Genomic DNA, 25956 nt, shown 5'->3' with positions numbered 1-25956 from the left:
GAGTGTATGTGCTCAGAAGGGGAACTGCTGGGTCGTGTGGTAATCCCATGTTCACTGTTCGAGGACCCACCATACTGCTTCCACAGTGGCTGCGTCATTTTCCATTCTCACTAGCCACATGCAAGGGTCCTAATTCCTGGAAATCCTCACCGATTGACTCACTTATCTTTACAGCCACTCAGCGAGGACAGTGTCATCCCCATTTCACAGATGAGACAACTAGGAGTAGCCTCTTCGCACCTTTGAAGTTTATGGTACGATTGACTATAATCATTACACCGTGCATTAGAGATCTAGAACTTATTTATTTACTATTTCCAAGTGTGTACCCTTAAAGAAGGTATCCCCAATTCGCCTACTGCCAGCCCCTGGTAACCGCCATTGTCCATTTTATGATTTTGGCTTTTTTCGATTCCGCATATCATTGTATCATTTAGTATTTGTTTTTTTTTTTTTTCTGTCTGACTCATCTCTCCTAGCATAATGCCCTCAGGGCCCATCCATGTTGCTGCAAATGGCAGGATTTCCACAATTTCCACAACAGTTGCATAAATCAAAAATGTGTATCACAATTTTAAATTTATGCATCTGTTGGCTGACACTTAGGGGGCTCCCCAAAGCTTTTGACTTTATGGTTTCCTCTTGTTGCACGTGGGTCATTGGCCAGCAGTGACCACGGAACGCTGTGGATGGCTCGCCGATAACACGCGAGAAAAAACACATGCACAGAGACAAACTAGTTTCTGTGGGGAGGTAGGGACGAAATGGCCACCCCCCCTAGTGGGGAGCGCGCCGATTTACCATCTGTACCTGCTTGTATTGGGCTCATTTTGCATAATAATTCAGGTAAAGTACAGTACTTATCAGGGGGAAGTAAGGAACTATAGAAAACAAGGAACTCTGCTGGTCTATTGAGTCGGGGTCAAACAGCTGTAAGACTTTGAGGAACAAACTTCCTCCTTGGACCCCTCTCATTCAACTGAGAGCATTCTAAACAAAGAAGGTTTCACAGTAATTTACATGTTCTTTTTTAGGCCTGATCACCTGGGGAATCCGCCCTTTTCAGCACATGGCGGCACCACCCTGTCATTGTTTCAGGCTTAGGTGGAGCACGGGAACTAAGGCAACCAAGAGATAAGGAGTTTTTCTCCCAGAGGATGAGAACTCAGGCTATGTCAAAGCCGAGGAGCGAGGGTCCATCACCCACTTTTGCTGCAGTCCCCCAAATCCTTCTTTTGGGGGGCCTCCCAAAGTGATCGTGCCTGTCTTAGGTCGTTCTCCCCATGGGGAATCTTACCCGTCTTTGGCTAACCGACCAAGCTTTTTGGGGTTCAGTTATGAATAAAGCAGCAGAAGCAGCATTCCTGCCAGAGAGATAAGCTTTTGTCTCCTTGCTGGCTTATGGTTCCAAGGGTGTTCCCTTAGCCTTAGCCTAGGCGGGCGTTACAGCTTCTGATACCAGTCAGGGAGGTTCCCAACATCCTCTGACAGTGTGTATAGTTCATCTCTTTGTCTTTCTTCATTCTCCCTTCTGTTGTCTCCAGAGCTTAGCGTGCACAGTGGGCCTTAGATGCTTCACAGATGGGAAAGGCTGATGTCATGGTCAGGGTGATGGTCAGGTGTTCGTCTGCTGCTTATTCTACCTTTGGGGTTAATTTCTGTGTAGTGAGTAAGAGGGAAGGATGATAAAATTTCCCCTTGTACATATCAGGCTTAGGTAAGATCATTGCATTTAATTTATTAAGTGTATTATCCATTTTTTTCCTCTATAGATCCTCATCAAAGACTGCAGGTGATCTTAGAGATCCCTTGGTTTGTTCCACTCTCAGCGGAAACTCATCACATCCGAGGCAAACCTGCCTCTCCTGGGGCAAATTTTGCCCAACCTACAACTAAGAACAGGTCTTCCTCTTCTTAGTGGTCCTTCAAACCACCCTTTTGGGCTCTCCAGGCTTCCCGCCTACAGGCTGAACACCCTGGAACTTCAGGCGGGGCTCTCGTGAAGTGGCCCCCAATGCAGCCGTGTCCTGGGCAGCCAGCCGGCTGATGTTGCGTCCTTTCCGGTTAATTGTGCTGTAATTCACATACCATAAAGTTTGCCCTTTTAAGGCTTACAGTTCAATGTTTCTTAGTATCTTCAGAGTTGTGTAATCATCACCAGTAATTCCAGAACATTCTCACACCCCAGAAAGAAACCCTGTACCCATTCGTAGTCACTCCTCACTTTCCCCTTTGTCCAGCCCCTGGCAACCACTAAATTACTTTTTGTCTCTGGGTTTGTTTATTCTGGACTTTTAAACAATTTTGAAATTATTAAAACTTATTTCAGAGAGAGAGGAAGAGAGAGAAATATCGATTTGTTGTTCCACTTATTTATGCGTTCACTGGTTGATTTGTTGTATGTGCCCTGACTAGGGAGTGAACCTGCAACACTGGGTTATTAGGGTGACGCTCGAACCACCTGCGCTATCAAGCCAGGGCCTCTTCTGGACATTTTCTGTGAATGGAACTACACAATATGTGGCCTTTTGCGTCTGCCTTCACGGATCAGAATGTTTTCAAAGTTCATCCATGTTGTTGCAGAAGTACTTCACTCCTTTTAGGGGTTGAATAACGGTCCATCGTGTGGCTCTCCACTGAGCAGGTAATGCGCATTTGAGCTATTATTTCAACCTTATGAACGATGCCGGCATGAACATTTGTGCACAAGTTTTTGTGTGAACATGGTTTCATTTCTCTCGGATATAAATGAAGGAGTGGAATTGCTAGGTCATACAGCAACTCTCTTTATAATTTCTTTTTTTATGCCACAGACAAATATGTATTGGAATAAACTGTCTTCAGTGTGCAATTCATCCTTACAAACACAAATGGTTAACGTTTTAATGGAGCTGCTCGTTTCCACATGTGGCTGCACCATTTTACATTCCTGCCGGGTGCATTTGAGGGTCCCAGTTTCACCGCTTCCTGAGCAGCCCCTGTCATCTGTCTTTTTGGTTACAGTCATCCAGCAGGTGTGGAGTGGCATTTTGTTGTGCTTTCGGTTACTAGCACTTCCCTAACGACTAACGATGTTGAGCATCTTTCCGCCTGTGTGTTGGGCCACTTGTATGTCATCTTTGGAGAAATATTTATTGAAATCCTTTGCCTACTTTTTCACTGGGCTTTTTTTTTTTTTTTCTATTAAGTGTCAGAATTTTTGTATCGTCTGGACACACAGACTCTCTCCTGTGGGCTGTCTTTTCACTTTCCTGACAGTGTCCTTTGATGCACAAAAGCTTCTCATTTTGATGAAGTCAGGTTTCTTTGTTGCTTGAGCTGTAGGTGGCATAGGTAAGTGACCGTTGCCTAATCCAAGGTCATGCAGATTTATACCCATTTTCTTAGGTATTTTTATAGTTTTAGCTCTTACATTTAGGTTAATTTTTATATTTGGTTTGAGTTAAAAGTCCAACTTCATTCTTTTGAATGCCGGTATCTAGATGTCCCAGCACTATTTGTTGAAAAGACTTTGTTTTTCCATTGGGTTGTCTTGGCATCCTTATTGAAAATCAGTTGGCCATAAATATATGGACTCTATTCCATATCTGGACTCTGTTCCACTGATTTAAATGTCTGTTTTTATGCCACTGCTATAGTCTTTTTTTTTTTTTAAGATTTTATTTAGTTTTAGAGAGAGGGGGAGGGAGGGAGAAGCGGAAGAGAAGCATCAGTGTGTGGTTGCCTCTTGTGCGCCCCCATCTGGGGACCTGACCTGCAACCCAGGCATGTGTCCTGACTGGAAATCGAACTGGTGACCCTTTGGTCCGCAGCCTGGCACTCAATCCACTAAACTACACCAGACAGGGCAATAGTCTTGATTATTTTAGCACTGTAGTTTGTTTTGAAATTGGGAAGGGTAAGTTCAGCAAATTTATACTTCCAAGATTGTTTTGGTTACTTTTGCTTCTTTGCATTTCCATGTGAGTTTGAAAATCAGCAAGTGTCCATTTCTCCCAAAGAAAAACAAAAAACAGCCAGCAGATGTATTGATAGGGATTTCACTGAATTTCTAGATCAATATGGGGAGGGGTACTTTATTAACGTTAGGTCTTTGCATTGATGAATGTTTTCATTTATTTAGGCCTTGGATTTCTTTCAGTGATGTTCTGCAGTTTTCAGTGCACAAGCCTTGCAATTCTTCTGCTAAGTTCATTCCTAAATAGTTTATTCTTTTCAACGTTGGCCTATGTGCTCTTTCAAGGGACGTCATCATGGACCTAACATTCCAGGAAACCTTCCGTCCGGAAGTCCGTGTCCTCGGTTGTAAGAGGAGCCTGGAGAGCTTACCTTTGACTCCACAGCCCCCTCCCGGCTTTCGGTTTTTAGTCTGTGTTTTGAATTTGCTTGGGACAGGACGCACGTCCTAGGTATTCGTTGGCAGCGGTCACTGGGGCTTCTCGACAGTACGGAAGACAAAAGATTGTGGAGAAGAAAGGGTTTGGAGCCCAACAGAAAGAACTCTGACTTGAACTGGCCGTGCCATCTGGACCAAGCTGTTGCGCCACAGCTGGAGTTCTCTCACCCGCCAGTCGCCAGTCGCCGCTGCTGCGGCGGGTCCAGGAAGCTAAGTCAGTCAGCGAGAGCCCCTGAAACGCTGCCAGAAGCCAGGCCTGACGTTACAAACAGCCCAGTTGGAGACTTGCGGCTTTCAGCTCTTCCCAGCTTTTTCACTGGGGTAGTGTTGAGATCAGCTTCTTGTATCCCAGACTCTAGAATCATCTGTACGTCGTCCTTCCCTAGGACTACCTCTGGTCTGGGCAAGGGCAGCTTTCTTCCTTCTCCCCACGTTAAGTGTCCGGCCTTCCTTCCTTACAATACTGCAGCGAAATGCGGTCTAACGCTCCAGCCTAGAGGTCTAGTCAGAGGCTAGAGCTGTTGACAACTGGGAATTGACTGCCTGAAAATGGGGAGAAGTTCCCTTTTGGGGAAGGGGTCAGATCAACCTTGGGCCCTAGTCACAGAAAGGAAAAGGGGGGGGTCTCTTTGTAACAGGCACCCTCTTTTACAATCTGGTCTCAGCCAAGTGGATCTGCGCTCTTTTCTGAACAGGACATGATCCTGCACTCTTCTGAGGGGTGGGGGAGCAGAACTTCTCCTCGCTCCCCCATTTTTTCCTGTCCATTTGCCCTCCAAGGTCCAGTTGAAATACTCTCCTTTCCAGCAACTCCCCGTTTTCACTGGCCAGGTTTCCCCCCTACTCGCTGAATCTTGTTCCTGCTAATGTCTCCTAACGTTTTCCATTTCAGCATCATCCTATCTTTTCTGGATCTCCAAACAGCTTGCTTGAAGGTGGAGCTACACCCAGTCCTTGTGCGCTGTCTGGCCTGGCACAGAACGTAGGCGCTTCATGTACACCTGCTGGACCACTGACCTGAGGCAGGTGTGCGCTTGGTAACTTTTCCGGGGTGGGCTCTAAAAATACTTAAGCTTTGGCTGGTGTGGCTCAGCGGACTGAGTGCTGGCCTGTGAACCAAAGGGTCGAGGGTTCAATTCCCAGTCGGGGCACATGCCTGGGTTGCAGGCCAGGTCCCCAGTGGGGGGGGGGGGGCATGTGAGAGGCAACCACACATTAATGTTTCCCTTTCTCCCTCCCTTCCTTCTGTAAAAATAAACTTTCTAAAAATAAAAATACTTAAGAGTGTACAAGTTCACTTCACATTAAGATACTGGTCATTTTTGATGAGATAATATAAAAATAGAAAAAAAAAAACAGTCGAGTAACTACTGGATTTTCTCTCTCTGGCCCTCAGCAGACTACCACATATAAAGCTCTATAACAAAACAAGACCCACCAAATGATCCCTGAACAGCCAGCAAACAATATTCTCATTTTTCAAACTTGTTCATGGCCAATGTAATTAACATGAAATTGTAGGAAGACCAGTAATGTTCTTTTTGTAAAACTATTTAGAAAGAGAGAGAGAGAGGGAGGAAGAGAGAAACATCAATGTGTGGTTGCCTCTCACATGGCCCCCACTGGGGACCTGGCCTGCAACCCAGGCATATGCCCTGGCTGGGTATTGAACCGGCGACTCTTTGATTCACAGCCCGAGGTCAATCCACTGAGCTACACCAGCCAGGGCTCTCTGTTCTTTTAACAGCTGGAGAAGTACTGGACTCACTAATTAATCTCTGTTTTACAGGTCTTATTTCCACACTTTCCTTTCCAACTACTTCATCCCCCCTCTGCCCCTACTGACTTCTTGGTTGGCACTTAGGAAAAACCAAGTGTGATAGAAGAGGGATGGATGTATCGTAGCCCTAGGTTTAAGTATTGCTGTTTCAAGAAACTGGGTAACTGAGGTGCTCATTTTCATCCCTGTAAGGTAAGGTCGATTGGAGGACCGTGAGGTCATCTACAGGGGACCATGTAAGAAGGTCCCATAATAGCAAGATGTTAAAGGCTAATTAATATCAATTCAAATCGATAAAACTGACACCTGGCTCGTACTTGTAGTAGCTTTTTTCTCTGAACTTTGGAGACATTTACCAAAGCCCATTCATAAACCCGTAAATCTATAGGGAGGCTGTGAGCTGGAGCTGCCTTTCCCGCTGACCACTATGCATCGGGACTTAAACCGATGGCTTCTGAGACAAAGATGTGACGACGAGAAGTTAGCTGTCTCACACAGTTTATTTAACAATAGGTAATAAGAAATCAAATTTAACAGTCTATACAGTGATCCAAAGTTCATATTTATAAGTAATCAATTTTAATTGCATGATTTACAACAGTTGAGGGTTTTTGCTTTCTATTTTCAAGTTTTACAGAAAGTGTGTGGGTGTGTCGGGTGGGGAGGGCAGGGGAAGGAGGAAGAAAGCAAGCAAAGAAGAAACCCCAGGGACATTTTGCATGTTAAAAGCATCCCACTGGAATCGTTTCTTACCCTCTTTTTAATTTTTTTCTTTGTTAGATGTAAAAATAACGAAAAAAATTCTTCCGAAAAACAGAACCACAGTATATAATACATCAATTTGGCAGCTGCCCCTGTATATTTTGAAAAAGTCATTTTTCTTTCTACATGTACAAATTGTTTTAATACTTGAAGTTTTTACGTTCAGACTTACGGAATAGAAAATTTTCTGGAGCACAAAAGTTGACTTGAGGGGAGGAAAGAGAATTTTTTTTTTACATTTTTAAAAGAATGAACATCTTTGCACCCAGAGAAAAAAAATTGGTATTTTAATATATATTTATATATATTTATATATATATAGAATGTAATTTTAAAGTAACATTAACCCCCTTTGTCCTCTGGTTTTAGAAATGTTCTTTTACTCTTCCATAAAGTGAGGAAAATAGGGAAAAATGTCAACCATCTGCACCAGTAAATAATAACTATTAATATTACATATTTTCATTAATTTAAAAAAAATAATAAAACCTATCGGAGGTGCAAGGCAGGAGCATGTGGGTGGCTTCACAGACCTCAGCCCCCTCCCAGTGCACACTTGAACCACACACACAAGGGAAAAAAGGCCGGAGGTAACCAGCCATAACAAAAATATATTCTTTGTATTCTATTATCCCTCAGGTTCATCTTGCATGTTTGCTTTAAACCACAAACAGCTACTGCACAGTTCTTATGTGTTCCAAGGAAAATTGTCTTTTAGGCTAAGAAAGATTCAAAAAAATTGTTTTCAGTACAAAACAGTCTTGTTAAGAGAAAATAATTTTTTTGCTCCCAAAATACTACAAGGTGTCTCTAGTGTATGTCTAGTGTACTCTGTGAGAGGTTTGAATTCAAGTCCGAGTTATCGGTGCTGAGTCCCAGGTCTGTGGCGCTTGCACCATGGAGGTTTGCCATGCCTGGATTGCTAGTGAGCTGAGAAAGCATCGGATTCTGGTCCGGGCTGGCAAAATGCCCTTGTTCCATGGGGTTGGCCTGGGCTGCCACCAGTCCCGGGTGTGGAGAACTGGTCTGTGGGGAGACGTGGTGTGGAGAAGGCTGAGGCTGCATCCTTGGGGAAGGGCTGGAGTGGGGGGGCTGAGACTGCGGCCGTGGAGAAGGGACAGGCTGGGGAGAGCGCACTTGATTGGAGAGAGAAGAAGGGATCTGCTGGCCTTGTAGGTGTGGGGACTGAGCCTGATTTGGGAGCATATGCTGTTGAGGGCTCATGGGGTTGGGCTGAGCAGGGGACCCCATCTGTTGCTGGAGGAGTCGCTGCTGGTAGGCCTGCAGACTGGCTCCTGCCTCGGCTCCCAAGGCCTGGGGGAGCTGGCCCATCTGTCCCATGTTCCCTTGCTGCATCTGTTGCATGTGATGCTGCATCCGTTGCTGTTGCTGCTGCTGCTGTGGGGGGTAGCCAACTCCTTGGGGTTGCTGGAACTGGTTGTGGTTGGCCATCCCAGGGCCGATTCCTGGCCCTGCCCCCTGTTGCTGCTGCTGCATCATCTGTTGTCGTCTCAAGATGTCTCGGAACTGTGAAGGCATGGTGTTGTGATTCATGTTCATCTGCTGAGCCTGAGGGCTCATCCCTCCCATGGGTGGCTGGAGCTGCTGCTGCGGTTGCTGCTGGGGCAGGCCGGCCCTCTGGACGCCCGCCTGCATGGGGTTCATGTTCTGCATGGCTGGATTGGAGTGGACCCCCTGCTGACCTGGCATGGCAGGGGGCTGCAGCCCTGGCTGGCCCTGGGGCATGCCAGGCTGCCCAGGGAGGGGTTGCGGATTTGAGTTGGCGTACTTGGCAGCCCGCTGCTTGATGAATGCAGCCAACAGCTGGGGATTGGCATGAAGGATACTGAGCACCTGTTGCTGCTGGAGGGGAGAGCTGGGAGACCTGAGAGTCCGCAAAAGGTTTTGTAAGGCTTGTTGAGACACAGTGCCTGGTTTGAGAGGGCTCACACCGACCTGACCCAATCCTGGCTGGGGAGCCATGTTCAAGGGCTGACCATGTTGGGCCACTGACATCATGGCTGGTCTTGGCATCCCGGGCTGTAGCTGCTGGGGCTGAGACAATGCTCCTTGGGCCCATGGCGGCTGTTGCTGCATCCCGGTGGGGCCCATCCCTGGCTCCAAATGTCCACTGGGGCCTCTGGCCATGGGAGGTGGGTTCATACCCATGGGGGCCATCGGGGGCATCTGGTGCTGGATTGGCCTTTGAAATATCTGCACGTGGGCCATCTGGCGCTGCGTCTCAGCTGCCCTCTGAATCTGCATCGCCATTTCTACTGCTGCAGGTGGGGGCCCTGGAAGGGGTGGCTGAGCAGTCTGAGGGGGGGTTGGTGGGGTCACCTGGCCTGGTGCTTTACCCTGGGACACAGGGCCAGCAGCTTGAGTCCTGGGCAAGTAGGGCGGCATGCTGTTGGGAGGGGTGGGCTGAGGCTGAGAAGGGGGCTGGGGTTGGGGCGTCTGTGGGGTGGTGGGCTGTTGGCTGGTCGGCGTGGTTGGAGTGGCAGGAGTTGGGGAGGGCAGGCCCTGCTGCTGCCCCACCACACCAGTCCGCTGCATGCTGGCCATCCTTCTGCGGAGCATCTGGGCCTGCTGGAGCCGGTGCTGCAGCTGCTGCTGCCGGAGCTTTTGCTTGATGTTTAGGCAGAACGGCACAGGGCACTTGTTCTCCTGGCAGTGCTTGGCATGGTAGCAGCAGAGGGCGATGAGCTGCTTGCAGATGGGGCACCCTCCGTTGGTTTTCCGTTTGCAACCCTTGGTGTGCTGCACAACCCGTTTCATCTTCTGGCAGGAGGGCAGGGAGCAATTGGCATTTCGGCACTGGCAGGCGTGGACCAGAGACTGGATGCAGCGCTGGATGCTCAGGCGGCGAGAGTCTCCTGGGCTCTGGGTGGCTGCAGCCTGCTGGTTGTTGCTCTCATCGTCTAGGCCGAGCCCTAGCTTTTCCATCTTGTGGTCATGGTTTTTAGTGTTATAGCAGGTGATACACAAATCATAATCCTGGGAAAACAAAACAGAGGTGCAGGTCAACTCCCCAAGAGTGAAGTCATTCAAAAACATTTTACATATTCTGCTTGAGCTCCAGAGCCCCTTTAGTTCTACCACTCAAATACGAGGCCAGGCCGGCTCACCTGCCTTCCGGCACCCCCCACTGGCGCGCGCACCCTTCAGCGCCCTCCCCACCCTGCCACCCGGGGCCTACCTCGCAGACAGTGCAGTGCCAGCGCGTCTCCACGTGGTGCTTGCACTCATTGCAGGTGTAGACGAAGCGGTCCTGGCTCTGAGTGTGCAGCTCCACCAGCATGCACATGGTGGACCACTGGGCCCTTCGGAGGGACGAGAACTCCAGGTGCTTGTCTCTTGCAAGGGTGAGAAAGGCATCCCGCCCATCCATCAGGTCGCAGGGGATGAGGGGGTCAGGATCCACTATGGGCGGCAGGGAGTTGGCGGCAGGGCCGGCGATGAGACGGATGACAAAGAAGACCTGCAAAACAGAGGTGCCCATTCTGACTCTGGAACCAGAGCCCTACGCGGTGCTGGACCAGCAACAGCGGACAGGTGAGTGTGGCTGGACGCCTGTGAGGCCGATGAATGCTGAGTGACTGATATAGCCCTCCCTCCTGCTTCACGTGTCTCCAGCCTCTTCTCTGAGACTGCAGCAGGCCTAAAATCTACATCTGACCTTTTCTACCTTCTTCAAGAACTCCTTCAAAATAAGAATGGAAGAGGTCAGGTGCAGCTCATGGACAGTGGACACTATGCCTCAGAGAGGTCTACCATTAAGAGGCAATCTGTGGTTTAATCTAACTACAAGGGAAAATAATCAAAGCCAAAATGAGGGAAATTCTCAAAAACAGCTGGCCCGCGCTCTAAAAGAAAGGCCAGGAACTGAGGCACGGCGGCTCGTCGCGGCACAGACTCCTTGACTGGGGCCCATTAGGACCAGATGGGAGATGGTGACGCTGGGCTGAGTTTCCCGAAAGCAAAACCATAGTCTGGAAAAAAAAAATAGTTGGCAGGGGCAGGAAAGGTAAACACCTGGCCCCCCCCCAAAACCTCCTTATTCCTTGCCGTGGAAGCAGCAAAGCTTTTGTTCACCAAAGTTTGAAAACACCCAGTAACCATTAATTCCCATATCCACTAGTAGAAAGGCTGCAACAGGAAGCTGGCATATAGGAGTACATATTTGAAATTAACGCACATATAAACTCCTCATAACCTAATAAATATAAAATGGTATCTTCATGAGATCAGGATGGTGTGAGCACGTGCTGCATCGCCCTCTATATTCTAGCAGTTTTTCAGAGACTGAAAACGTGTGCAAACTGCAGTAAAACTTAAAATACACTTGGGAAGCAATGTTTGCACAACACAAGAGTCTTTGAAGACAAGACACACATTTCTAGAAAAAGAACAGAGGACAGGGGAGCACACACTGAGTACAGACACACATAACACAGACGCCAGAAGTTAAAAGCATCAAGGAAGAGCTGGGATGGGTGTTCGACCTTGTGAGGAACATTGGGTCTCAGACTGTGGCTCACAGGAAGCGCCGATACAGCAAGAGCGAGCACCTGAAAACGCGACACTGAGCCACTGCCGTAACGAATGGGGAATGCCTAACTCATTCAAACCAGGCAAACAAAAACCATCTGGTGAGTCCCTAGGAAATCGTCACCACAGCCACCCCTGTGAAGGCAGCCACCATGACTGATCCCACTCTATGTCACTCCCCAGGTGTGATACCCGAAATTAACCTAAATCAACTTGGTATCGTCTTTTTCCTAACAGGTGACTACTACCTACATCTTCACACTAAATAAAGCCACAAACGTATCCGCTACTTAAATAAAACCCATCCCAACAGGGCCTTTCCCGGTTGCGCTGTTACATAACCTACGTATCGCTCTAAACAGCCAGTGGTGCTTCTCTAAGCGAGGCGCCCACAACAACGCAGGAAGCCTTCATCCCGCTAGCATGGCTGAGTGGCAGAGCTGGGCCGCTACCGCTGTAAGCGAGCCCGCTGGCCTCCGTTTGTCAGGCTTCCGCAGTAAAGGCAGGGGCAGAGCACTGGCGCGTGGAAAACAGCCCTCAGAGAAGCTTCAACAGGTTAAGCACCATTACAAAAAAGAACTCTCTGAAAAAGGGCCTGCTGCCATGACCACTGCTCTCCCGGAGACTGCTTCATTAATTTGGTTCTAACGCCACACTTAAGCCTTCAGCTCCCTCTCCACACTTCTTAAGAAGAACTTGATTGTGATGTCTGAACAGAGTCGAACCGAGATGTTCAAAATCGGGCGTGCATCACCCTTTAAGACTTCTCACCTCACCAGTGGTGATGTTGAACGGAAAAGAGTCCCAACACACCCCACAGCAACAAACAGATCAATAATGAAATAATTCAGAGTTTTAACTTTTTTGAGAAGGTTACAAGTGTAGTTATAAAAATTTAACTTTTTTTCAATTCACTTTCAGGAAGGCCAATGGTCAACATTTCTATTAACTGGTTTTGCGAAAGTTCTGTTAATAAAAAACTGGAATGACCACTGGTGTTCTAAGGAGTTTGGTTTAAAACAGAACTGCAAAAATACCCAACAGCCCACCTCCTGTACAATGGACAGACACTCCCACCGATACACTATGCTCACGGTTTCAAAATACAGTTATGTGCTGCTTTGCAACTGGGAAAGGTTCTACAAAATGTGTCATTGGGTGACTTAGTTGTGCAAAAGTCATCATGCAAAGATAGGCGGTATACGAGGTCTGTTCAGAGAAAGCCCAGCCACTGTTAATTTAACAAGAACGGTTTGTGCAGCATTAATGTAATCTGGCAGCCAAGGAGAGTGGACTGGAATGTGTACGTGTGAACAATGACAACTTCACTGTGCTAGTCAGTGGGGACAGTAGATGCCATTGACTGAGCATGTGTACTGTGTGGCTGTTGCTTTCAAAATGACTGAATGAGTACAGCAATGAATATGAATCAAATTTTGTGTTAAGCTTGAATATTCTTCTGTGGAAACTATCTGGATGATTCTGAGGGCCCTGGCTACAGGCAACTGGTGACTGGCAGTCTCATCACAACAATACATCTTGTCACGCATCAAGTACGGTACAGAGTTGTTGTTGTTTTGGGGGGGAGGGGCGCGACGATGATGACATCAAATCACCCAGGTGACTCAGCCACCTTACAGCCCAGCTTAGGCACCCTGTGACTTCTGGCTTTTCTCAAAACTAAAATCACCTTTGAAAGGGAAGAGGTTTCAGACCTTCGATGAAGATTCAGGAAAATACAACAGGGAAGCTGCTGGTGATTGGGAGAACTGTGAGGTTCTCCAAGGTGCCTACTTTGAAGAGGACTGAGGTGTCACTGTCCTGTGTACAATGTTTCTTATATCTTGTATGTTCTTCAATAAACGTCTCTATTTTTCTTATTACATGGCTGGATACCTTCTGGATAGACCTCGTATAACCTACTATTGCAGTCGTCATGTGCTATACTTTTATATGACTGTCAGCACCTTAGATCTGTTTATACCAGCACTACCACAACTGGAAGCAATGTGCCATGTGTGACATTGTAATGGCTGTGACACTGATAGGTGATAGGAATTGTTCGGCTTCATTATAATCTTATGGGCCACCACTGTACACTGCAGACCATGATGATGTAAACAACAATCCAACACCATCTATATTTATAACGGGTGCAAATCCAAGAGACTGTATCATTTCCTGTTCCTAGCACCCACTCTATCCACCTTCTTCTTCTTCTTCACGTGATGCCTTCCTTCTGAATTTCCAATTAAGCGCCAACCTGCTTTCTGCCCACACTTGGAGGCTCCGCCTTACCTCTTTGTGTTTCTCCATGGTGGCATACAGTTTCTGTGAGAGGTCATTGGACACGTTGGGCATGCCTGGCTTCTTCTTGTTGCCCCTACTCAGGCTGCTCTTGTTTTTGCTGGTTTTCTTATTGTTCTTCTTCTTAGCATTTTTGCTGTCTCCCTTTGTCACCTGCAGGATAGCACAAAGGAGAGAAACAATGTTAATGTTTTGTTAGGAAGTGATCTGAGGAATACAAATGGCAAAAAGACCTCTTTCTTTGAAAGCAGAGTTCATATTATACCCTTCACCAACTGCTCTCTGCTCACCCTCTTTATTTTTAAAACTATTTAAAACATTAGTTATCTCCTAGTGAAGAACCCCCACACAAAGACCCTTCATTAAGACCACAGCAGCCTCAGCTCTGTGACCAGAAAAGCGCTGTAGTTTGGAGAACCCTCAGGTCAAACAATCTTATCCCAGAACTGAGGATGGGGAAGGTGGCACTGAAGGGTGCATGGGAGTGAGAGCCAGAGACTTGGATTCATTTGTTTCCACTCACATTCTAGAATTTTATGGGCCCACTCCCAAACTCTCAATGACTTTAAAATGACAAGGCTATAAAGAGTTCTTTTAAAAAATATATATTTATTAATTTTAGAAACAGAGAAATGCAGAGAGAAGTATCAGTTTTGTTGTTCCACTTAGGTGTGTTAAAAATAAAAAAGACGATACATGTATGGTCTGCAAGGCTCAAAATATCCATATCTGGATCTTTACAGAAACTAATATTCAGTCTCCTTTCTGTTTCCAGACTGGAAATCGGGATTCTATTTATTACAAAGGCGGTTTGATGCTAAAAAAGGTTTAAAACCACAGAAATAGAACCTTAGCAACTTAGCCAACATGTCTTGCCCAATTTAAAGAGCTCTTTCACACCTAAGAGCTTTAAGACCAAGCTGAAGTTTAAGCTCACTTCTGGATTATAGACGAGAATCAAGGCAGAAGTTGGAAAGGAGAATGAAAAGCCCTTACATCTGTGCTTTCATTGCTGGTGTTTTCCTCTCGCTTCCTCTCTTCCTCCTCCTGTTCCAGTTCCTTAATGCTCTCTTCCAGAACATTGGGCCAGAAATCACCTTCAAAGTAGGGCAATTCCTTTGCACTTGTTAATCGATCTTCAGTAGCTTGTTTAAAAATATCCTGTGAAAATATCCATGTACAAATTGAAATTTCTATTAAAAAAAAAAAAAGCATTTACACCATATAGAAGCAGTCACAGCTAATGCACACACGCGACACCGAGGGTTAACATGTCTTCTGAAACGGCGGCAGAGGCGCTGTACCTAAGCACCACGCCTGGGAAGAGGTGCGGTGCCATAAACAGTAAAACACGCCGTCTGCAGCCAGTACTTTTGGGTTTTGCCTTTCCTCCACCCACAAAGGCAGGGAGATTTTCTGCCTTCATATAACTAAGTGATCTCGCCAGGACCAATGGCAGAGAGGCATCGTAATTCGCACACGGCCTTTACCACTCCCGACGATGAAGGCAGCGCAGTGCGAGGCTCGCCTGCCCTGCACCCATCCTTGGAGTTCCAGCAGCTTTCACCGAGAAACCTGTTCACCACCAGTCAAACTACAAATACAGGCCCTGTATGGCTACAGAGTGATCTGTTGCGCTGCCGGGAGAACACCCAGCTGATGATTTCCTCTCCAAGAGTAAGAAATTCAGCAGTTCAGGGGGGTGGGATGGCATGGGGGTAAAGGGCAGAAAACTGTACTTGAACAACAACAACAACAACAACAACAAAACCCCCTAAAAAAATTTCCAGCAATTCAAGTTGTTCTTCTGAGAGAACTTACAATCAAAATGGCTACTAAGAATATATATATAGTATATATATATATAAAGATTTTATTTATTTATTTTTTTTAGAGAGGGAAGGGAAGGAGAGAGAGAGAGAGAGAGAGAGAGAGAGAGAGAGAGAGAGAGAGAGAGGGAGGGAGAGAGAGAGAGAAACATCAATGTGCGGTTGCTGGGGGTTATGGCCTGCAACCCAGGAATGTACCCTGGCTGGGAATCGAACCTGGGACACTTTGGTTCCCAGCCCGTGCTCAATCCACTGAGCTACGCCAGCCAGGGCAAGAATATATTTTTATTAGTCATACCTTTAAAACAGAAATTCGTCAGTCTAGGGCTCTTTGAAAGGCTAGCTTTTTTTAAAAAAAAAAAAGTCTGACTAGAGAAAAAATGTTGTACACTGATGATACTCAGCTGACTAGATTTTGCAATAAACATTTTGTCAGGTGCACTTCATCTTACTAATTCAGGCAAAATAAAAACCTTTTTACCAAATCGGCACAGTTTTACAAACTGCACGGAAGGAGGGAGAAGAGAAGATCAAAGACAGTCAAGTGACGGAGGCACGGCAGGAGGCTTAGGAAACGCCCACGCCCGCCACTCCCCGGCTCGTGCTGACCTTGTAGTCATGGACGATCCTCTCGGACACGGACTTGTCGAGCATCTTCTTGTACCACTCCTGCAGGCGCTTGGGCTTGGGTATCTTCTGGTCAGGCGGGTGGCAGTGGAAGATGTAGTCGTCTCCCTCGCTGGGCGGACACGCCCAGATGTGCCCTGTGGTGTAACTGACAACGCACAGAGAAGGAACATTCGAGAGAAATGATCATCCCATCTAAGAAGAACGCCACACTTTAAACTACAAGGTGCACCCCGCAAAGACAACACAAAGTATACAATTCACCAGGCGTAACCCATAGCACCAACAATGATCTCACACTGCCTACTTCTTCTTAGAGGTTTCCTGGAAGCCAGTTATTCTCCGAGCACCCAAAACCCCCAAATTTGCACATGACAATGAAAAGGAAAATGGATCCATTTCAGCATGAAAGCTAAACAATGCACACTGTTAAGAATAACCTGTGAGGTGAGGTGGTTGTTATTCTCAAGCACGTATGTACCTTCAAGAAGGTAAGGAACCAGTCTCACAAATTTTTATTATCTCCAGACCTTTGTTTTTTGTTTTGATACCCAGGTGAAAAGGGTCAAATGCAAAGTTCAAGGTTCTGGCCCTAAATGGGTAACAATCAACCTTCAAATCAAACTCTACCTAACTTCTTAACTGAAGGAAACGAAATTAATCTGGGATGGGTATAACATCAAAGGATCTCCAACAAAATTAAGGTTATAGTTCTACCAGATGGAAAACAAAGCTGAGGAAAAACAAAACAAAACCAGAAGCCATGTATTTGCATGTTTTAATCTATGTCTTACCACAATATGACAGTGGTAGTTACTTTAAATCAATAATTAAAAAAAATAGCATTTCTTATTAACATGCTTACCCTAATTTCTTGACATATTCTAAATATCCAATAAGGATTTCATAGTAGACTGCAGTCCTCAAGCATTTTGGACGGAAGAAATGAACACTGTCGAGGTATGATATGTACACTCTCCTGGACCAAGTGGGGAGAAAGGCAGCAAGTCAGGTCACACGCGTTATCGACGTGGCTGAACACACACCCGCTCACTTCCGTGCTTTCGCTCGCCTTGTCAACATGGTGTTACAGTTAGCTAACGGACTAGACCGTGAGCCCTTTAGGGGAGCTGAGTGAACCTATGGCTCTAGTATAGTATTAGAACCCACAGTGCCTAAAACACAGCATTATCAGTCCATACCTATGGATCCAAAAGTATCCTGGTGGCATTCTTATACTGGCTTTTAACTATTTGGGAAACGAATTCTAAACCATACTCTATTTCATTTGCATGACTTTCATTAACATAATCTCAGCAAGGTACTTAACATCGTATAGAGGTAAGCCCATTTTCTGAAAAAAATAGTGAGTCTGTTTCCTGTTCCAGGCTGCTATTCATAACCCCTTCCTTATTACTACACTACAAAAAAGTAGTACTGAGCAGTGCTTTGTGGTTCTGGCTATACTTCGATACTTGAAGAATTTGCATTTCCAACCAAGCACATCACTTGCTCGCTCACGTTGCTTATTCACCCAGCTGCAAACCCTGCCCACACCGACAGGAAGGCAGCCCTAGTGAACCTTCACCCAGCTACAAACCCCGCACACATCGGAAGGCAGCCCTAGCGAGCCCTACCTCTGGTTGGGTGGAGGGCAGTCTGAGCCGTACTCCTGAACATGCATGCCAAAGAAGCACAAGTCCACACCATCAATCTCCTCAAAGGCAAAGAGGGCTTTGGTTCGATAGGGAAAGGATTCTGCCATCTCTCCACTATCCACAAACCTGCACAATTCAGATTGGAAGGAAAAACCACATCTCATTCAGATTAGAACCATCAACAGTAACCGTGTATGAGCAATTGTGGATCCACAAGAGGAAAAAAGGGAACATTACTACGTACCTTGCTTTCATGCCTGGTTTGACCTCCACAGTTTTGTCAGAAGCATGAACTACACGAACAGTGACTTCTCCTGACTCAGGGTGATTTTGTCGCCTCAGAAAGTCATTCACACGATTCTCTAGAAAAGTGCCAAGCCTGGTAGATGGCAACCCTAGGAATATAGAGGTTAAAAGTTCAGTAGTAACTAAGGTAAAATTTATTAGTGTCAGTCTTAAGGTTCAGCATCAAATCTGTTTATGCTTTTTCAATATCGGATTTTGCTAAAAGTATACAATATAGTCAACACTTAAAAAGCATTATTCCCCCAGCACCCTGATCACGAAAGACTTCATGAATGTGTGTGTCATCCTTGTATGCGGTTAAAGCAAACATGTTAATTAATATTTTACATGTTATTTCCCAAACTTTTTATTATGAAAACTCTCCCATTTCAGCAGTTAAAAAATAGAACAAACATCTATAAGTACTTTGCCTGGATTTCAAACATAGTTTTTAAGAGGTGAGTATTATGAGAAACCTTCCAGCAATAATAAAAGCAACCTGCAGGTGAGCAAAGACTGCAAAGGCACTTATGAAACAAAACCAAAACCAAATACTCTTGAATTAGATTAATTTTATGATGAAATTTCTGACTAGCACTCCTCCCCAAACCCTCAGCTGAAAAGATCACACATAGGCCTAAAAAGCAGCCCCCACAAACAGTCTAGACAAAGCTAAAGGAGTCCCTCAAAGGATGGCCAATTTTGGACAAGTATTTTCACACCTGGCCCCCATTAAGAAATGCCACAAATATGGAGAAATGGAGAAACAGATTCTTCTACAAATCCTGATTCTTGAAAATGTTTTTCTTATGTCCAATGAATTTCACACCAAAAAGTACATTACAGTTCAAATCTAAGTACATTACAGAAAAGTTATTTTTAGTTTGGCCAATTATTTTAAATAAGGTCAAAACAAACCAATTCATTTCATAGCTTATTCTTAACTATGCTTCAGTTCTGCCTTTAAGATGTACCTGCAAGAATAAAACTTACTTTTAGCGGAAAACTTGTTTTCTTTCCTAGTTCGTGCAGTTTTCTTTAAACAGCCATCACAAATAAACCTGAAATGTAAACCAACATGTTGCTTACAAAACTTAAGAGAATGATTTAAAGTAACACACACTATACAGTCTACCTCATGTATGTATAAAAAGTTAAATGTGAAGGATGACCTGGGAAAAATATTTCTAAATATATAACAAAGAATTAATACAAACAATATATGAGGAGCTTGAAGATGTCATTAATGAAAAAAGGGAAAAAAACCTAATGGAAAAACAGGCAAGCGCTATGAAGACATGTGAAGGGCATATAGACTGGCTTACATGTGAAAAGATGATGGAGGCTTAGGTTAACAAAGGAATTTTGATTTTGGCTAATCACACTGGCAAAAGTCTATATGCTACTGATAAGTATGCAAATAAGCATACTCAGAAGAAGTGCCAATATATTTAAAATGTACATTCTTTTTGTTCCTGCAATTACATAAGGATGTGTACATATGCTTAATTTCTTATTTAAAAAATGCTTTATTTGTAAAAGGTTTTTTTTAGAGAGGGGAAAGTGAGGGAGAAACATCAATGTGCAAGAGAAACACCAACTGGTTGTTGCCCCTCACACACCCCACCTTGGGACCTGGCCCACAGCCCAGGCGTTTGCCCCAACAGGTACTCGAACTGGAGACCTTTCGGTCCACAGGCCAGCGCTCAATCCACTGAGCCACGCCATCAGGGCCATATGCTTAATTTCTTACAAAAATACGAGACGTCATCCTTAGCTGATCTGAAGTTGCAAGAATCGCTGCTGGTCTCTTACTCATTCTCACCCACTGTGAGATTAAGGGGAACACTAAAATTTGTATTTAAAGACAAGGCATATAAACATCAACTACTACGATTTTCCTGTTAAATCTGGAAATTTGTTAGCTTCCTCTTCCTGTGACTTTCAAACCAGCATCAGTAATCCAAGACAAGAGCAGAAGACAGCACAGCTGGAGAGCCTAGCCCAGCGAGTCACGTGACGCAGACACCCCCTTCCCTTGGACAGGGCTGGGATCAGCGCCATTCTCGGGGAGCGAGGTGACCCACGGCAGTAGCAGCTAAGATGTCCCAGTGGATACAAATCTGCTCATTGATATTGAAGTCACCCATGATGTGCAGCTTGGGCAAATATGTGGAGAATACTCAGAAACAGAACACGGGGCCCAAGAATAGCTAGTTCACTGAAGTCTGTATCTAGTCACTTTATGTAACTCCTTCACTGGACTGCAGCCACGTAACTTACTACTATAGACGTTAAACTTACGGCCCCAACCCCAAAAGATGGTTAAAACAAATCCCAATACTATTCACAGTGTGATGTTTCCTCAGAGGGAGAAATAGAGGTGTTCCCTTGACATGCTCTATAGCTATACCTTTTAAAACCTGGCAAACTTAATTGTATCTAAGACCTCCTCGCTACTTTTCAGGTGTTAAGAGATTTCCTGTCACCTCTACTGAGATCTTTCAAAAGCATTTAGTTTAGATGTAAAAAGATCAGAAAATAATTTAAAATACAAAAGTCAAATTTGCGTATGGATGAAAACAATGCATTGCACGAAAGACAAAGACCTACATTTTTGGATTCTAGGCTATTTAATGTTTTAAATCTGGATTTTAGCAATTTTTTCCCAATTCAAAGAACAATGTTTAGAGACAGTAACTTTGAAGATATGATAATAATGATTGCAAAGACAAAAACTCCCTAAAACCCACGATGAAGAGTCTAGAGAAAGTACTAATGTCTTACCCCAATGGCCAGATCATCTCGTGGTGAAGAACACAGATCTGATGCATCTTTCTTCCACACTCTGTACATTCCACAAACCTGGAAATAAAAACCGAAAGTCAAGACTTGAAATAATAATAGTTTTAAAAAGTTTTTAATTTTTAAAAAGCTCTCTAGTGTTGGAGGTAGAGCAAATTACAAGAGAAATTAAGTTCAGTTATTGCATGTGAAAATTTTAAATGTGATTGTGGGAAGGCAGTGACAAGTGGAAGATCACCGCTGCTTAAACTTCCCAATGAGCCGGAGAGTGTCCTGGCCGTTCTCAGAATGCCGGAAACACTGGTACCACTCAGTGCTCCGAGAGGCCTCCCCAGCACAGTAGGGGCCTGCGAGCTTGTCTGACAGCGTGGAGAACGGGGATGGAACACACGGTCCGGAGCGGAGGCAGCGTGGGCGGTTCCCTCGGGCCTACACAACACCGTATCAGGTCGATGTGGTGAGGTGTGAGTGAATACCAACTGCAATGCCCGCTTCCACACTGCCACCATCTCTGTTAGCTGTACATTATGTAGGTTCAGCCCAAGGCTACAGAATCATCTCACTGGCCAAGCAAACCAAGAAAATGAAAGGAAGAAGAAAAATCCAAGTCCAAAATCCAAGTACTCATTGTACTGACTAGTCAAGGAAAACTACTTACAGTTCAGGATCCAGTGTGTCATTTTTTCTCTTGGAAAACTGTTCTTTATTTATCGTACTAGGGAGAGAAGAAGAAAAATAAATGAGAAAAAGCAACATTGAAAGATGAGTACTCTGACCACTGTTCTAACCCCAGGAACAAATCTCATACTGTAAGTGGATTATTTAAATCTCCTGAGAAGATACTTAGGTCACATTAAACAGGTACATTCCTGACTCCCACAAAATGCCTATTTACATAAAGGAATACCTGTGTTTTTCGGAAAAGACTATAGTATAGTAAATCTATTTCTCCTTATAAGAAATGGAGAAGCCAGGAAGAACTAGAAACATGAGTTAATTCTTCTTTTTCTTTTTAAATCTTGTCTGCCAGTCTTATTATGTGTTTATGTCTTTTAATAGTTTAATGACCCTAGAATGAACTATGAATGATGGCGTGTATACAGGCAGCTAAACCACTATTTAAAAATAATACTCATTTTTCAGCAAAGTCTAGTCAATTTTTAATATAGAAAATTTCAATATTAAACACATATTTCAGTTTTAAAGGGTGAACATTTTTTAATTGACAATATTCATTTTTAAATTTTCACATGGCCTCCCATCCATCCAGAAATCGGGCACACCACACTCAAAAGCCTCACAAATACAGAAGCTAAACAGTCGTATCATTCTCTATGTAGAATAAACTTCAGGGAGCCCTATTCTGACTACTGTGATTCTTCCTCCCCAAAATGAGGACACTTGCACATGTAAACTGTTTCCTACCGCCTACAGCCTAGAGATACCACTCTACGTGGCCTAAGGCCTTGCGGCATCAAGTATGCTCTAAAGGCCAGCAGCACAAGAGGACCTTGTTAGTAATGCAGACCCCCAGGTCCACTACACGCTCAAGAATCAGAAGGGGGTTTCTATTCTCTTCAAAGTCAGAGATGCAACATCCTAAAGCTTAGAGCACGTGGTAAGATGCTCAACAGTACCAATAATAGGTCTGCCTTCCTTTCCTGAACCAGGGGAGCCCAGCTACAGCTGACTTCTCTCGTAAGGCTCAGGGGGACCCAGTACCTATTCTCCAGATTGATACCTGACTCGACTCTACGTACTTCAATGGTGACTGAAGTTAAAGTGCAACTTTAAAACCCAATTTAGAAAAATTAACCAGTTTTTCTCAGAAACCCTATTTTACTAGTAGCATGACAATTCCATACTTTTTGGAATGCTCTGAACTGCTTCTGTTTATCAGAGGTTAAACTGGAAAAAAGGAAGCTGCAGAATACTGAAAGTACACCAAACAGCTCTTTCTTCCTAGTAACAGTCCAAATTTGAAACACAGTGCCTAACTAAATCTCAGAGATTTAGTTAGTATAATGAGACATTTATAGAAGTATAATGAGACAGCTCAGAGTATGCTTGAAAATTTTTCTGGGCATTCACCAAAAAATAAGGGCTTGTAAGATGGCAAAAGCTCAAGGAAGCCTCAAAGTTATTCAAATAAACATCTAAAGCCCTAACGTTGTTCAATGCCTTTCATGATTACCGTGACATCTGTGTTAAGCTATATGAGAAGGCTGTAAGGTTTTGTTCAATTCCCCTTCAGACTCCAAATAGCTAATAATGAAATTCTCTTGCACTATATAACCTTTCAACTGCTAGGAGAGAAGCAGACTGTGTCCACGCAGGAAAAGCCGCTCTGCAATGCCCCCCGTGCTGCTGTGTCCCCTCCAGCAGTGCTAACAGCACTCTCCGCTGGGTTGGCAACGCTCTCTCTCAGTGCTGACCACGATGGCAGCATTGGTCACAGCTGTCTCCTGGGCACTTGACATGTGGCTAGTGTAAGTGAGAGGCGATTTTAAATTTTATTTATTTTTAATTAATTTGTATTAAGTAGCCATCTGTGGGTGATGGCTACCATATTGGACAGCATAATCTGAGACCACTTAGAAGCCTGAGCCCAACCACCTGACAACAAACCGAGAAATAAGATGGTGCTTTCCAAAATAATGCAGCTACTTACGTTTGAGGCTGGGAAGGGTCATCCCCCAAAGAAACGCTCTCCCCTTGGATCTCATTGAAACACTTCTCACAGAAATGATACCTGTCGGCAAGAAGGCCATACTGGGGTGAACTGTTCCGTTCACACAACACAGCCCAAGCCAAGCAACGAAGCCACCAATCACAGCAGGCCAAGGAGGGGGACGGGAGCAGAGAGCAGGTCATCAACGGCGACAAGGACATTCAATGATGCAGATTTATGGGCCCCACAGTATGGGTTTTGTTTTTGTTTTTTGTTTTGTTTTGGTTTTTTTTTTGCAATCAAAGCCAAGTGCAGACAACGACAAGCATGAGGGAGAAAAAAAACACAAAACAAACGAAGAAATGAGGGATTGCAGGACAACAAAAAACATAAAGCAAGACAACACAAAGCAGAAAGCCAAGGCAAAGCACAGATTAGCATTAAATATCTCAAATGGAATCACAAGTCGCAAACGATTACAGCAAATAAAACAAAAAGTTTCACTTACACAGACTCACACCCTTTCGTTTTAGTAATTAATGCTAATTTATGCAAATAATCAGAAGAAGAAAGGAGGATAAATCCACTAAGGAGAGAAGAACGGCCATCCTGTTACCTAGCAATTACACACTTCTCCCCACTTACTTGGAATAAAAATAAAAAGTGAAATAAACAAAATCCACTATGGATTAAGTGCCAGGGAACAAATCTTCCAAAAACAATTGTGGTTTGGGGAAAAAAAAAATCCTTTTGATTCCAAGAAAGCAACATAAGAAAAAAATGTTTTTCAATGAAAAGTCTGCACGAACAGTTAAATACTGATTGTCACCATCAGCTGACACAGTGAAAAAGGTGGCGGTGGGCGCAAGCCCAATTACATGCTCCACCGTACAGAGATCACAAGCCCCGTAGGCTGTCAAAAATCTAAAAAATGGTATGAATGTTAAGATTGTAACATGAGAAAAGTTCCGTCTTGGTCATTACTTTTTTAATGTAAGGTGCTTAAAAACAATGAGACCTACTTTTTCCAGGTTTTATTGAGTAAAAAACTATGGAGGTCTAATGATTACAAAGCACTAAGAGTGCACCTGACTTTTTGTAAATAAAACAAAAAGTTTCAGTGACTCTTTTAAAGCTAGAAATGCACCTGTAGCACACAAGTTCAGCAAAAACCCATGACCATGAGCTTGGTTTTACTGAAGAAAGTACAAAGTATTAACTGTCCAGTCTCACTAGCACCATCTCAGAGCCCAAGGTAAACACTCCATTACTGAAAATAGGAGACAAACTATAGTGAAGATAGCTCAGTGATTGCAATCTTTGTAATTACAGCCATTGTTTGGGCAGGGGTAAATAAGGCAGGAGTGCCTCATTTATTAGAACTGTACTATCCACTGCCGTATGTGAGTCTTTGTGAGAAGTAGTCTGGTACAGAGTTATTTTTGGAGGTAGTCCTTGTTGTTTGCTTAATGGAAGCAAAGCAAATACTCTAGAATCCTGTTTTCATTTACACCAAAAACAACTACTTACGTAGGGACAGATCACGCATAAAAAGAAAATATTTCCAAAAATATAAATCTAACAAACTGGGTTTAGAATTTTCTGGGTAGTTTTTGGGAAAGGAGATAGCCAGCAGCCATTTCACGGACAAGCAGAAAGACTAATTAGTTAGAAAATCTCAGTGTCATCCGAGGCTGTGATCAGCTATGCAAGGGCAGTGGAAAAAGCAGTGAGGCCTGGGGTGTTGTCACATCGATGCCACCACCTCACAGTTGTGTTATTACAGGAATAAAAATAAAAAGTGAAATAAAACAAAATTCACTAGCAAAATTCATTGCTAGAAAGTTGTGTGATCTCCTAAGGCTTTGAGTTCTTGCCTTTAGTATTTTTGTAAACCAGGGCCCAGGCATCTGATACAAGGCCACTTTCTGTCAGAACTTGTGTTAATTCTACAAAGGCAAATTGCAAAGACCAGAACTTGTGCTGTACAGTTGTTTCCAAGCAAGTTACACATGAACCATGACCGTGTGTGTTGGTCCATCTGCATGCACTCCCGAGACACACAGACACATGAACTACGGGCCACACGGTCGAGCTTACCTATTCTGGTAACTGTAGTATGTGGCATCACGAGGGATCGTGCACAGCTGCTTACCATAGCAACAGAGTGTCTGTGGAGAAAATTCCAACTGCAAAAGAAAACAGCCATTAAATAGTACACAGGCCTGAAGGACAAGCTAGAATATATTTTTTAAAGATTTTACTTATTTATTTTTTAGAGGGAA

The 25956-nt window shown here is 44.4% G+C and overlaps 1 protein-coding gene across 1 annotated transcript in view; it reads right to left on the bottom strand.

Annotated features, from left to right (window-relative positions):
* Positions 1 to 6657: 6657 nt before the first annotated feature.
* EP300 (E1A binding protein p300) overlaps positions 6658 to 25956 on the bottom strand; it is a 69762-nt gene continuing 50463 nt past the window's right edge. The window contains exons 19-31 of the mRNA XM_028532020.2: positions 25772 to 25860; positions 23672 to 23752; positions 21659 to 21715; positions 20983 to 21060; positions 19189 to 19256; positions 18155 to 18305; positions 17890 to 18036; positions 17118 to 17231; positions 16235 to 16400; positions 14793 to 14957; positions 13788 to 13949; positions 10138 to 10419; positions 6658 to 9935 (exon numbers count right to left, since the gene is read on the bottom strand). Of these exons, the coding sequence (XP_028387821.1) occupies positions 7749 to 9935; positions 10138 to 10419; positions 13788 to 13949; positions 14793 to 14957; positions 16235 to 16400; positions 17118 to 17231; positions 17890 to 18036; positions 18155 to 18305; positions 19189 to 19256; positions 20983 to 21060; positions 21659 to 21715; positions 23672 to 23752; positions 25772 to 25860 (3747 nt within the window). The 3' untranslated portion in view covers positions 6658 to 7748. The remainder of the gene's footprint in view (positions 9936 to 10137; positions 10420 to 13787; positions 13950 to 14792; positions 14958 to 16234; positions 16401 to 17117; positions 17232 to 17889; positions 18037 to 18154; positions 18306 to 19188; positions 19257 to 20982; positions 21061 to 21658; positions 21716 to 23671; positions 23753 to 25771; positions 25861 to 25956) is intronic.

The sequence above is a fragment of the Phyllostomus discolor genome, chromosome 2 (genome assembly GCF_004126475.2).
Source record: "Phyllostomus discolor isolate MPI-MPIP mPhyDis1 chromosome 2, mPhyDis1.pri.v3, whole genome shotgun sequence".
Taxonomy (NCBI): Eukaryota; Metazoa; Chordata; class Mammalia; order Chiroptera; family Phyllostomidae; genus Phyllostomus; species Phyllostomus discolor.
This window is presented reverse-complemented; position numbering and strand designations above follow the sequence as displayed.